This window comes from Hippichthys cyanospilos, chromosome 15 (assembly GCF_059441005.1).
Source record: "Hippichthys cyanospilos isolate Australia breed blue-spotted pipefish chromosome 15, RoL_Hcya_1.0, whole genome shotgun sequence".
NCBI lineage: Eukaryota > Metazoa > Chordata > Actinopteri > Syngnathiformes > Syngnathidae > Hippichthys > Hippichthys cyanospilos.
Genome location: NC_142383.1, coordinates 6,854,534 through 6,869,430, shown reverse-complemented (window position 1 = coordinate 6,869,430; position 14,897 = coordinate 6,854,534). Strand labels below are relative to the sequence as shown.

The following is a 14,897-nucleotide window of genomic DNA, read 5'->3' as shown; positions in this document are numbered from 1 at the left end:
TGGATTTTTTGTAAAGAAATAAATGTTCGATGTAATTTCATCCCCATCATTTTTTCTGATATGTTGGCTTTTATAGATTGACAGGAAATGCTTATCACCTAGACATTTGCCCCTATTAACTTTCGATGCATTGACATTTTTTTTCTGTTTTAGTTTGTATTGTCTGTGCGTTTGAATGCACCGCGTGCATAAGATACATATTTAGCAGCTAGTGAAATGCCGGATACTCTTGCTATATCATACAATGATAGCGTAATTGATTTGAAGTTTCTTTAGCATACTTAATCAGTGATTGAATGCAATTTTTTTTCTTGATTAGTGTGTGTAGCTCTGTGATTTGGCAGCTACTTGTAGCTAGCCTATTCGCTGCCATAGCGATGAAGGCCAACTTAAAAATAAAAGCCTTCCATGGCTATTGCATTGTCCTCCATGTATTCTTTGGTGTGTTTAGTCTGAAGCTAAAATAGTAGTCCTAGGAAAGAAGTGGAAGCTCTTTTCTTGATTCGCTGACATGCGTTGAAGCTTTAATTGTCTTTCAGATGAAAACCAAAATTATATTTACTCTGCTATTTTTGGCCAAATGTTGGTTGCCACCCTAAGTAACAGTATAAGTAAATACTGATAAGCTTCTGCCCCGAATATTTCAAACACAATTGGCTTAGCTAACCTAGCTGTTAATTTATATACTCACGTTTCAGTCCTCAGTAATGCCATTATGCTTCACCACATCCAGAGAGTACACGTTCGACCCCTTGCGCTAACATCTAAGGTTTATTGCGGATTTGACAATGTGCAACCACTGGCAGTGGAACTCTTTTGAAGCTGGCAAGGTTACGGGTTCCTTTTTTTTTCTTTCTTTCTTTTTAAGTGTACCTGCTTAATCCCTCAAACTCGCAGCACGCTTTGCTCTCACAACCGCATTAGCACATTCTGCGGGATCGTAAAACGCAGTCACAGCGGGTAGTCTGTGAGCGGTTGAGGGTTAGGAGGGTCAGCGGCAGGACTGCACTTCAAAAATGGTCCTGTGGTGTTAGCTAAAACAGCCTGATCAGGCAGGGATTTTGTATTCCTCATTACCTTGCCAGCCTTGCTGCTGCTGTCAACCGGTCCCATACTATTATTGTTAATGATATTGATATTGAAAATGAGACTACTCGTGTTAGTTGACAACATTGATTCAGGTCATCTTGCATAACGTACCTTTTTCTAACATTGTGGATACCTCGTTTTGCTAATTAAGTATGTAAATTTCAGAAACGGCTCTATGCTTTTTTTGACTGATTTAACCAGAACAACTCAAAATCAAAATACAGTATTAGTGAAGACATGGCTATACAAATTATTAACTGCTCAATCTATTCAGAACCAACCAGTCCATTGAGTACTGGAGTGTTATGATGACGATTCAATAGAAAACGAGTAAGACTAGAGTAAGACAAGAAAAGTTTTTGTATTTTCTAATCCCCTTGAACATTTACTCAACTATAATATCCGTCAATGATTCCTTTTTGTTTTCCTCGATTTTACATTGTGTTTTTAGTGTTCAATAAACCAACCAAAATAAAACAGACAAAAAAAAAATTGATACAACTCTTGTGTTCAATTCTTCTACTGCTAGTATTTGGAACAAAGTAAATCTGTAAAGTTAGATTTTTTTGTTTGTTTGTTTGTTTGTTTGTTTTCCCCCAGTTTAATGCTCAAACTAGAGCTGTCCACCAATTCCCTTAAAAAAAGTAAAAACATAGTTGACATTGATGGTACTCATTAGTGTTTTTGCTGACTTTTTTTAATTTTATTTTTTTGTGTCAACAGCGTTAACTCCAGCAATGCTATTGTTTCATCTTCATAAAAAGTGATGTGGGCCTATATTTTTTTTCACAAAATAAGCATACATTAAAGGGCCAAGAGCATGGTATTTTTTCACTTTCCACAGTTAAACATATGCACATAAATCACTGTAGATTTGGCACATTGGTGATTTAATTCCATATTAATTACCGTATGAGTTTTGGCTGCCTGGTCCCCTTCATGAGGTCGTTCAATGCCGGCCGGCCACGAAACATCCATCCATCCATCATCTTGACCGCTCATCCTCACGAGGCTCGCGGGTGATGGAGACTATTCCAACAGCGTGAATAACGGGGCCAAAAACAGGCGATTTACTGACATTAAAATGCAAAACAGCGTCAATATACTGCTTTCACTAACACCTGTTCCTCCTTTCAAATCATTCTCGTGGGAACCCAGTCAGTACTAACTATGATTTTTCTCGTGGGTGAATTATTTACTACTGACGTTATTTGTTCGGCTGTGTGCTCCCAAACACACATTTTTGCCACTTTGGCATTTTCTACGGCAACACATAACTTATAAATGAAACGTTGCCGTTTACTTGGTTGACTCGGTGCAAAATGATGCCTCCTCAACTCTACAGCCAAAATGAAACTCAAAGACACGGTAAAGTTTGATGCATAGTTACTCTTCTGTGGGCCTCGGCTGCCCTTTATCACGGATTCTGCTCATTACCTTTGTGGACAAAATTTGTAGGCGCAGCCGAAGAGTTAGGCGTGTCTGGTTTGTGGGTGCCAGCTTTGCATTTCTGCTATTTGCGAATAATGTGGTGCTGTTGGCTTCTTCAGGCCATGACCTCCAAATATAACTGGAGAAGATCAGCACTGCCAAATCTGAGACCATGGTCCTCAGTCAGAAAAGGGCGGAGTTTCCTCTCCGGGTCAGGCATGAGGTCCTGTCCCAAGTGGAGGAGTTCAAGTATGTTGGAGTTATGGTCACGAGTGAGAGTAGGATGGAACAGGCATATTGGTGCAGCATCTGACCTGATGCGGACTCTGTACCCATCTGTCGTGTTAAAGAAACAGCTGAATTGAAAGACGAAGCTCTCTATTTACTGGTCAATCTACGCTCCTGCCCTCACCTATGGTCACGAGCTGGGGTGTCCGGGCTCTCCTTTAGAGAAACGGTCATGTAAGTCAAAGCTCAATTATCTGGGAGGGGCTTAGTGTCAAGCCTCTATTTCTCCCCGTTGAGAGGATCCAGTTGAAGTAGCTCGGGCATCTGGTTTGGATGTCTCCCGGACACCTCCCTGGTGAGATGTTCCGAGCATGTCCCACCTGGATGAGGCCTCTGGGAGGACTGAGGACACACTGGAGAGTCTATGTCCCTCCTCTAAGAGTCTAATCCTCCCGGAGGAGCTGGACGAAGTGGCTAGGGAGAGGGAAGTCTGGGCAGATGGTACGGGGGTGTATGTGAGGGACAAAATGTTTCTGTCATAAGTCACATTTTTCTGCTTGAATCAAGCTGGTGTGAGTGCAGGATTGCATCAACGATGGAAAATAACATTTCAGAGGTGTTCAGGTTGAGAAATCACCTTTGTAACTTGGTTCAAAGCTCCAAAAAGTTAACTTTTCATGATAGGGCCCCTCTAATATTTTTTTCCAACCTTTCTTGTAGGTTATGGTCTTTGTGCTGCAAAGGCGCAATACCCCATCGCAGAGTTGGTGAAGAATCTCAAAGATGCTGGCAAGGACGTCCGGTAAGTTCCACATAACGAACCCCACCCTGGCTATTCTTCTCCAAGTCAACATTCTTCACTTGTAACGGCCCTGCTGTGTTTATTGGCTCCTCACATGCACCACCCCTGTTGTGACCAGCAATATAAAGTCGATTAGAATAAAACGTTGAACAAACAAGCTAATGTTTGTAGTAATTGTTTACTGAAGTGGATGATGGAACCCTGGGGCACGCGATAATTTTGAATGAATTCCAGTAGGACTTCTGCGTTCATGTGCTGCAAATGATATCACACAGAAAACTGCATCAACTTGTGTCATGGATGGATGTAGTTGACCATTGATGTCGGGGCAAAAACAAAGGGCCAACACAAGAAGGATAGATGTGGAAAGGCCAAGCGGAAGCCTGCGTAATTGTCCCGCCTCTGTTGTTTGATGGTGGCGGTGGCAGCTGCTGTTTCCAAGCTACTTGCAGCATTTGTACTTGATTAGAGGAAAAGTGGTCAGAGTTCAAGAGAACCTTTCTATACTTTGATCTATATTCTAATTCTTAATGACTCTAATCCCTATTAATCTTACATTCCTGGGGTCCTGTCATCGTAATAAGCAATATTATGTTTGCACTCGCTTCCCTTGCATTGACTGTTTCCAAAGTGTCGTTTTCAATCCCCAGCCGCCGCCGCCGTTAATATCTCCCAGATGCTGTGGCCCGCCAGCACTTTGCTCCTGCGTATAATCACCAAACTAATACCAGTTAATCCATTACACAATACGGCTGCTTTATTCTCATTTCCTTAAACCAGCACATGCACAGTAGCGGAAATAATTATTTGATCCTGTTCTGAATTTGTAAATTGTTCATTTAGGATGCTTTCTCTTTGACCAAACCTTTTCCTTTTTTTTTTTTTAATTTTTTATTTTTGTATGCCATTCCAGTCTTGTGCAGTACTGCAATTCTGTTCCCAACAACTTTCTGACAGCTCTTTAGCGTTGGCCGCAGTGAAATTCAGATTGTAGTGTAAGAAATGTATTCCAATGACGAGTTGAGATTTAGAGTTCTAAAAATGTGTTGAATTTCCAAAACTGTGAGCCACATGGGCAGCAGCCAATCAAAGAGAGCCAGAATTCTGTCCTGAGTTGAAGGTGATCAAATACACAATTCGCAACATTTTATAACTCTTATATTGAATTTTTTTAAACACATTTTTCACTGTGGTAGTTCTCAGAAAGCATGAACATGAGTGCCCAAAATGAATGTGTACAATGGGTAAAAGCAATACATGCTTTCGACTAGGGTTGTCCAAACTTTCTGCAGAGGAACAGATTTGAGTGAGGTAAAAATGATGAATTTAGCGGTTCTCTTTGTCTGATACTTCTTTTTTTTTTATATGGAACATCTATTAATTTAAACATTTAAACATTTTTGCAAACAGGTCAGCAACAACAGCACAAATCTCCGGCCGGTTATATATTTTTCCTCTGCTTTTATACAAGCATTATTGTAATTAGTCAAATCTAGTGATTGGTTTTAAAGGGGAGAAATATTGAATCCAATTGAGGTGACATTTGCAACTGAACGGTCAACTACGGACACCCAAAAAATTGTTGACAATAGTCTCATTGATTTCTTTGTAGCGGAACAACTGTCCAAATTCAGCCCAAAACTTATTTTTTTTCCTCAATAGTTTTGTTGCCTTTGTTAAAAGTTATGTCTTATGTTGATGGTGTTTAAAAATAGTCATCACATGTGTTATTGCAGGTTTGGTATCCACCCCGTTGCAGGCCGTATGCCTGGTCAGCTGAACGTGCTGTTGGCCGAAGCTGGTGTCCCTTATGACATTGTCCTTGAGATGGAGGAAATTAATGAAGACTTCCCTGGTAAGACAAGCTAAGCTGGATCTTCCTAGAGCAGAACTTTATACTATTTAACTATTGGATGTATGCATCATAATTAGAGATAGACACATTATCGGCTGGGCCAATTATTGGGGCCGATATATGCATATAGGCATCTACTTTTTTTTTTTTTTAATTAATCTTATGGCTGATAAACCCAGTCATTATGCCTCTGATCCTGCACTTCTCTGATGTTCTGTAATAAAGCCTCAATCCAGCACTGTGATTCGTTAGTTTTGCAAGCGCCAGAGCCAATCAGTAGTGAGGCCATATATGGCAGTGGTCCCACATACACACTAGCAGATTTTTCTATCACAGTGAGGACACCTCATTGACATAATGCATTTCCCAGCCCCTAGCGCTAACCATCACAAAAGATTGCCTAACCCTTACACTAACCATCACCAAAATCCATTTGACACCTATCCTGTAAAAGCAAGTCTCGACCCTAAAAAGTGGTCTGGACTTGTGGGGTCCATCAACGGGCCCCACGAGTGCAAGAGGTCCTCCCAAAGTCAGTAAAACCCAGGATTTGGTCTCTACCATGTAGCAAAAACAAAGAGCACACACACAGGCGCAGATGTGCACGTTACAAAGTTTAGAAAAGAAAGAAATTTAAAGAGACTACTGAACTTTTAACCACCAAAAGCACATTGAATTACCTTATGTATTAAGTGTGCTATATAAATAAAGTAGCACTGCCTGGACTTGAATGCCCCACCCGCCTTCTAGGCTAATCTACTCTTGTAAACAGTGGGGACCTAAGCAGCATGCAGGCGAACACCCAGCTAACTGCTAATTTGTGATGTCATCACAGTCATTTTCACTTAAAAAAAAATCTTTCTGTCAACACTGATTGATCACTGACAGAGGTTGAGTAAAATCAAGTTAGTGGTTTGCAGGGAAGCCTGTTGAGAGAACGGTGAGAGGAAAGTGATCTTGTGTATGTGTGTGTGTGCATGCATGCGTGTTTTTTTTTTTTTGTTTGGTTTGTTTTGTTTTTTTGTGGTGTTGCCACGGGAGATGTTTTCTTTGCTGATTGAGATTACAAGCAATTTGGATGATGTTAAATGTTAGGATTTGTTTATTCAAAAAAAATCCACATTACTGGAATAAATATTTCATTATTCCTTGAAACAAAATGGGCTGTAAATATCAGTTATCGGCCTCTTTGATCACCGAAAAAGCACATCGGTCGATCTCTAATCGTAATGATTTAACACGTCATCGAAAATTGCTTTTTTCCATTATCATACACTTTTGGTGCGACAGTTAATATAGGCTTCGTATTTTATTTAATGAATGAAACTTGTGCGTCCAATCAGAGACCGACCTGGTCTTGGTGATCGGCGCCAATGACACAGTCAACTCGGCCGCCCAGGAAGACCCCAATTCCATCATCGCTGGCATGCCCGTGCTGGAGGTCTGGAAGGCCAAGCAGGTGAGACGCATCTGGCACACGCCGCTCCGTCGTAACATTCACGTCCGCTGGCCCAAAATAGATAAAAGACAAACAGACAAGTGGATGTCGCAAGAAACATATACAACGCCAGGTGCAATCCCATCCTGATCCTATTAGAAGGAGACAGTGTCCTTGTGGGATGGCACTGCTCCGAGATCTGGGATTGATATTTTTTGCCCAACAGCAGCCTTTCCAAAACATCCTGCTGGAGAAAAAAAAAAAAAAACCCTCAAAAGATAGCCTTATTGAATTAACATGAATTATGATACTAATTATTATATCCACCTGAGAATCAGCCTTTTGATATGTGTCCACTGTAATGGACATGTGTTTTTGGTTTACGGTATATCTTTTGAGTCTTTTGAGCAACCTTACTGAGTCCTTATGTGCTCGTAATGGCATTTAACTTTGCTGTCTTGCTGAGACAGAATGGACACAATAGTGGACACGAATGATAAGGCTGGGTGTCAGGAGGAGAGTTAAAAAAAAAAAAAAAAAAAATCTATTTACTTCCTTTGGCAGCCGAACAATCAAACTTTGAGGAGAGTCACCCGCACGTAGACAGATGTAGATGGATGTTTATGTAGTTTTACTTTAAAAAATTGCTTGACGCCTCATTGGAGGAAAAAAAGATCAATGCAAGTTCAAACACCATATTAGATACAGTATTAGTTGTACATATATACATCCCCATCTCACTGTAAATTTGACCTTCAAAGATCCTCGCAGATACTAGATACCTGAGTAAGATTTTTTTTTTCTCTCTTAGAAGACTATAAGAAAAATGCCGGAAAGAGTTTGTTTAATTTTATTTTACTGGAAAGTACCACATCAAATGATCAAAGAGAGTTATTACAGCAGTTTTGGGAGAAAAAATATCCTATGATAATATTACAATTTTAAGTACAAGCCTTGTGGAACATATTTTTATTTTTGCGTCTACGTAACTACTTGAATATGAAATCACTTGACAGCATTGGGTGTGTGTAAAAACTAAAAATAAAATAGTGTCCTTCATGGCCAATGCTGTTTGATATTTATTGTATGAACAAATTATTTTGTCAATGGAATCAATTTGAAAGTCTCACACACATATTACATCTCTGTCTGTATTTTAAGTAAATGATTTCTGCAGTCACATGATCAGTCTGCATATGTTGCTATTTTTTATGTTTGTCTCTTTGACCATTTGTTTGCAAAAAATTGAGTTCAGTATTCACAGAAAGAAAGAAAAAACTCAGTTATAAAGTGAGGACCGCCTTCACCACAGAGAAATACAAGGAAAGCACCCACACAAATGGAGTAATAAGACCTTGCAGTGTTTAGGGAAATGTTTTTAAACAAGTCTGCAACGTGAAGCTTGAGTAAGCCATTTCGGAGAATAAACCTCCTTAACTTTTCCGCTCAAAACAGCGACAAAGTGTTTTTTGGCACAGGGGGAGTTAAATGATCACTTAAAGTGAAACGGGGGAAAGGAATTCTTGCAGCAGATGTTAGCAAGCCCTTGAGCTGAAAGGGCTTTGGAATTTACATTACAGAACAGCCTTATCTTAAGACTTGCTCGTAACTCAAATCACTTGTTTCTCACACCACTGTCACCAGAATAGTTTTCACAATTACACAAAAAGTAGGAGCAACCATCAAAAAAAAAAAAAAAAGACAGCTGTACTTTGAGAGGTCCTGTTTGTTTGATGTTTCCTGTCGCCGTTTCATCACCATCGACAGAAGCTGATCATTGGAAAACTTGGGATTTGACTAAACTTCCTGATGTGACGTTTTCCACTCCCGTAGGTGGTTGTGATGAAGCGCTCGCTGGGCGTGGGATACGCCGCCGTGGACAACCCCATCTTCTATAAGCCCAACACGGCCATGTTGCTGGGCGACGCCAAGAAGACGTGCGACGCCCTGCAAGCCAAGGTCCGCGAAGCTCAGTGAGGGGCGCTCCGCCATTCCCCTTGAATCCTCTCAAAGTCCAAAAAGGGAAAGACAGCGAGGTCCAGCGACATTGCATCATCTTTACGCCATTCCCATCAACACTTTACAATAAGACAAATGGCTGCGTTTATCGTACACGTAACATTTGTGCAGTTACATGATGTGTTTTTTTTTGTTTGTTTTTTTTAGCATTTTAGATGAAGGAGGGGTCTTCCATTTCCCTTGTGGAGATCCATATAGATATAATTACATGTTAGATGTGTAAAATTCGACTTTTAGGAAATAGATATTGAAGAACTAGTCTTTTTACTTAAAGAAAATGACAATTCAGAAAATACAGCATGTTTTTGTTTTTGTTTTCCCAACACTCCTGTTGTAATGGATTAAATGGCTGAAATGCTTCTACTCGTTCAATCTCAAAGACAGATTTTCATCTTTTTTAGAGTCCAGATATTCAATAAATGGATACTACTTGATCGCTTTTTCAAGTGCTTGGCCGAAGGAGGCTCTAAAAATGGCAGTATTATTGATCCGGTACTAAAGTGGACAATTACATTAGGTAATTGAGTACTTAGGGAAGTGAATCAGTTATATTACCGTTTAATTACAGATTAATTGACTACTTTAGTCCTTCATTCTCCTTTAGTCCTTCATCAGCCATTTTTAGACACTTTAGTCAAAGCGCAAAAAAAAACGTGAAAAAATGTCTTTGGGATTATTAAACGTGTTCGTGACTGGTGTGAAAAACAAGCAATATGATCAAACCAGATTTGTAAAGTACTTCTTTTGCAGTTTTATACTGTATTGAGAAATGTTTTAGAAGCCAGGTGCTTCTTGATTTGTAATTATTCCACAATCATAATGGACCTTAAAATACTGAATCTTTCTGAATCTACTGAAAAAGATGCATCTGCATAGTGCATAATCTGAAAAAAACAACAGAAAAAGCTATATTTATGCCTCATAAATGTAATTTCCTGATTTTTAATGGGCAGCAATGAGATCTTCCGTTCAGATATTTCACTGCACATGTTTAGATAACCTGTGTGTTTTTGACAGTGTATAATCTGGAGTTTGTGTAATTCCTATTTTCTTTTGAGGACATTAAAAGATTAATGCAATTTAATTGTCAATCATTAAAAGAATGATTGTTTAAACAGGCCCTATTGAAAGACTGGATTTATAATGCAAGTCCAAGTGAACAATTGCGATATGTTTAATTGATAGTTTGATTAAAATCTATCATACATTATAATTAAATTGTGAAAAATAAACAAGTATATTTAAGATTACACACAAAAGTGTTAAACTTAGAAATGAAATGCAACTGAGCTGTATTTGGGCAGTAATATCCCTTCTCCCCCAATACCACGTAGTGGGAATGTCACATTTTGAGAATCACTGTTCTTTGCAGTCCAAAAAAATCAGAATTGTCATCTTGAAGCAGTGTAAAGCCATCTTTATTCATATTTGTACCTTCATAATTAACATGGCATATTCTTGAGTAGAACTGTTTAGTTTACAGCGCCTGATGTTATTTTTCCTGGTGTGAAGAACAAGAAGAAAGGTCAGTTTATTTCATGTGTTTTGTAAATGTTGTATAAGATCTGCCGATGTGTACTACCCCCTTGGGACCTTTCCGCCATGTTGGACCACCGCTTCTCTCTACCTCTTCACACACACACACGACCAGTAGCTTTTTCCGTCTGACCAATCACACGTCATTTCTGTACTTGATTTACCTTGTAACCCTTCCTTCGTCTTTTGCGTGATGTTAAACCATCTGACCTCAGTTTTGCTGCAGTCTTGTTTGAGTTGTTGCTAATACATCGAGTACTTACAAGAGATCGCATCAGAACTTAAGGCGCTAATGCTGTCGGTGGAACAATTAAATCCATTTTTGCCCAAAATTTTGAAAACTGATCACTTTCCCGAGGCAATTTGCATTGTACATTCTCTGTCCCCCATGCGGAAAATATTTTTGTAAAATGACATTTGTGAAGCACAGGATTTGAAGCTTTGATTGCACCGTGGTAGGAAAATGTACTGTGAATGTTCTTTTCCGCTTTTGTTTATCATGGAGCATCATCCCTAATAAATAAACTTGTATTTACACTATGTACTGTAGCTTGTGTGATTGATTATTTTTTGGGTGGCTATTGGTCATGACTTCCTTCTGCAGGTACAGTAGCTTTCAATACAAGTCAGTTTCATTTAGTTTGTCTTCCACTCATTTTAATCCAAAATTACAATGTGTGCTAAGGATTGTGTCGTTCCTTCGATGCTGATGACTGAAAGGCGTTGAATAAAACCATTTAACAATTTTGACTTGCACTTATAACCTGCATTTGCTCCCCCTTACATTCAACTCTTTCCTCCCTATCTATCTTTATAGCTTGTCGAGCTTTGACAATGTTGTATCATATACATAAATATTTGTTACAATATTTTCATAATGTTATTGCTGTAGCCAATTGTTTAAGTATAATTTTGCTTACTATCTTAAAATTGGCAGTTTTGCCACCTAGTGGCCAATTTGTCTTCCAACCAGCATATGTTCGAGTGAGCCTGCAATTCCAACGAACTCACTGATAAGAAACAGATGCGCTGGCTCGAAGAAAATGGTCGACTGACGAATTTTCGTCAGCCGTCCCTGTAGACTAATTTTGTTTTATTTAAAATAATGGTTTGGAAAGACTATGACAAAGAGTCATCTACAAGCAAGTCCAGAAAATGTTTCATATCCGTGGGAGCGTGTTGGCATATTGTTCTCAAAGTTGCGAATTTTGTTGGCCTTTAGTGTTGGAAAGGAAATTAAGGTTACAGTTTTGTTAGCGTGGTTAATGCTTATGTGAAATTGTGTTTTTTACTCATGTGGACTGCATTTTTAGACAAATTAAATATTGGCATAATTGTGAAATGGATATTTTCCACGTGGGTTCAGGAACTCTTAAAAGTAATCATTGCTACATCTACAAATGAAAATAAATAAATAAAAATGACTCTCCTCTGAGATTGAAGCAAAGTGGAAAATTGTGCTGTAATTTGATGACTCCAGGTTTCGCAGTTGTTTTTGGACACCTTGGCTGATATGTCCTTTGCACCAAAAGTGAAAAGGACCTTTTTCAAATTATTAGCAGCACAAAGTTCAAAAGCCAATTGCGTAGTTATGCCAGTGGTAACTTGCACATTTGTGAAGACAACATAATGCAAAGGAAAATTCTGTTGGCACTGTTCTCCCACTGAAGAAGATATAATATTGTTCAGTGGAAAGGTTTTGAAATGCCTTGCATGTAATAATGTAATGCAAAGAAAAATGGAATGCATAGGCCAAGGGCTAGGGTTTGCATTAAAATATAATATAAATGATAAAATATCAATAAACTCTCTCGTCACAGGCCACACACCAAATCGCAAATCATTTAGTCACAAAATTCCTAAATCTTTCATGGTGGTCATATGACTATTTTCAACACACACACACACACACACACACACACACACACACACACACACACACACACGCACACAGGTAGCAACAAGAAAACTTTGGGAGATGATGCCCCAGGAAATTAGATTTAAGATTAAATCTAGACTGACGATTGAGGTTGAGGTTGCCTAACCTAAGGTTGAGGTTGCCTAAATTAATATAATTGTCAAACTTCGTCAGATTCTAAAAGGATAAAATCTTGAATTCTGTCCTAAGCTTCTCCTGGAAGTTATTTTTCAGTGTTCTTTCTCCAATTGTTAGGGCTGGGTGTTTTTGCTTAAAAATAAGATTTCAGAGCAAAATAAATAAAAGTTTTTTTTCTTTCTTTTTTTTTTTTTTCCAAAGGCTAATCATTGCAACTTGTATCAAGTAGGATACAAACAATAGTATTTGGATAAGGTGCTGCCAATTTCAATTCATACCAACGACAGTACACAATGCCACTGCGAAGGCATTCGATTCCTTTCTATTCTATGCAAGGAGACCTGAGGTTTGTGCGTGTTGCTGGGGGGGGACTAGGCAAGGAAGAGCAGAGAAGAGCTGTCCACTCACAGTTTAAACTCACAGTTTATGTTCTGTATAAGGTGCACCGGATTATAAGGCGCACTGTCAGCTTTTGATACAGAATATAGTGTATATCGCCCCGGCCTTGCTGTTCCTGAAGGTTTGAGGTCAAGATCTTTTTTCGAAGGTGCTGGTTCCTATGGAACTTTGAAAGATGCACGTTAACCGTATTTTTCCCAAAACTAGGATTTTCAACAATTTGCAATCAAGACATGTTTAGATTTTATTCTTAGCATCATTTATACGCAAACATGAAACTAACCAAGTTTCTGTGCAATTGTGCCCAGTTGAAACAAAGCACCACTTGGAGATGCGTTGTGCTTAATGGTTAGGTGGCCACCTCTGTAACCGTTCTAATTGTGTATGCGTGAGTGTGAGTGACACAAAGGGCTTGCATGAGTGAGCCATGGGGGTTGCGTTACTACCTAAAATGTAAATACAAGTTTGTGTGACATATTCACCTCTAAGCGCCACTTGATTTGCCATTCATCATTGGAGAGCCATCTGGGGGCGCTCGGGTTAGGCCGGGTGCCCACAGAGATGAAACGATAGGATGATGAGTGCATGCGTGTGCCATGAGGGTGGCTTCATCCTGTAACAAGTAGCACTCAGACAGGCTCTTATCTCTTCTGTGGCTACGCAACATCTGAAGGGAGCTGTCACTCGCCACATTGGGGCTAAGATGCAGGTGATAGCGATTTAAAGATTTTTGCCAAAAAGCTTATGGCTATAAGATTGTGTAGGGCTCTAGCCGGTGTCAATAATAAGGCTTCGCAGTGTCATAAACAAGTAAGGTGACAGCCTCTTGTTCCCTGTTCTGCCACTATTTACCCTCAAGTCTGATGGATTGCCCGCATGCCTCTGCCACAATAAGCCTCCATCCGCCACTTTTTGCCCTGCGGCTTTGCGTGCACTTTGATGAGGATGCAAATTTTTTGTGGGGAGTGTTTTGGTAGGGGATAAGTGTTTGATCAAAATTCTATATAGCTATTTTGTCTTCATGTTAGCCTATTAAGATGTACCATGTATTCTGTATTCAAGGTGAGTCTTAAAGTGACAGCTTTAGTGTAAAAAGGTGACTGTTAAAAGTGTAAAAAGCTCATTCCCATCATCAACTATTCACATTGCCAATGTGTGGCCTTACGATTATCGTTTTATCCCATAGCCTCCTGTACCCCCAGCAATCACCTGAATGCCTCGAAATTCTCTAAATACACGACAGTATTACCATATATATGATGATAAAGCAGTTGAAACCCCACCAATTTCAAACATTTCCACGAGATGGATCACAAAAATGTCAAGAAAATGTTATGCGTCATTCAAGAATCCAATTTTAAAGTGGTGATATCTCTCAAAATAGTACACTTATTGTCCTTGTGTGTGCAGATTTTGGTAGACATGGTCAGGATATATACAGATACAGTCATTTACAAGTCTACTTTAAAACAGAAGATCAGGGCCTCCTGCTCCCTTCCCAAATTTAGCGTGCAACTCCTGGGTCCCAAAGCCTGTGGGGCTTTGATGATCCATAACTCGAAAAAAATTGATTTAGGAGCCTCCATCTTTGTATTCTTTGTATTCCAATGTAATATTGTTAAAACACAGAGACACACACATATGAAAACATACACATATTTACAAAGTAAAACAACCACGTAAATGCTAAATTAATGCTAACATACAGTACAATGGAAATCTTCATAGGTAAATACTCTATTGTGACTCTTTAGATAAGTGTTGTAGATAGACCATATATATGCAGTCCTAATATTTAGGGTTTTAGATGGAGTACTTAGACTTAGTTCACAAGAAGCACAGAAAAACACCACGGCGAATGTTTGACACGTTTAAAACAAAAGCAGAAAAGGCAAGACTAGACAACCCGGCCTCATTTACACATGCTCTATTTATACATGTTATCGCCATGTGGACATGAAGTAATCCTTGTTGAAAGGTACGTAGATGAAATTGTGTTTTGGGTGGGATTTGCTGACAAGGAATGCCTCCTCCTTAGATCATG

At 39.2% G+C, this 14,897-nt stretch overlaps 1 protein-coding gene across 1 annotated transcript in view; it reads left to right on the top strand.

Moving 5' to 3' along the window:
* The window catches only part of nnt (nicotinamide nucleotide transhydrogenase), a 41,949-nt gene extending 31,011 nt beyond the window's left edge, over nt 1-10,938 (top strand). The window contains exons 19-22 of the mRNA XM_088435692.1: nt 3,469-3,550; nt 5,287-5,405; nt 6,749-6,864; nt 8,677-10,938. Of these exons, the coding sequence (XP_088291818.1) occupies nt 3,469-3,550; nt 5,287-5,405; nt 6,749-6,864; nt 8,677-8,820 (461 nt within the window). The 3' untranslated portion in view covers nt 8,821-10,938. The remainder of the gene's footprint in view (nt 1-3,468; nt 3,551-5,286; nt 5,406-6,748; nt 6,865-8,676) is intronic.
* Nucleotides 10,939-14,897: the final 3,959 nt, after the last annotated feature.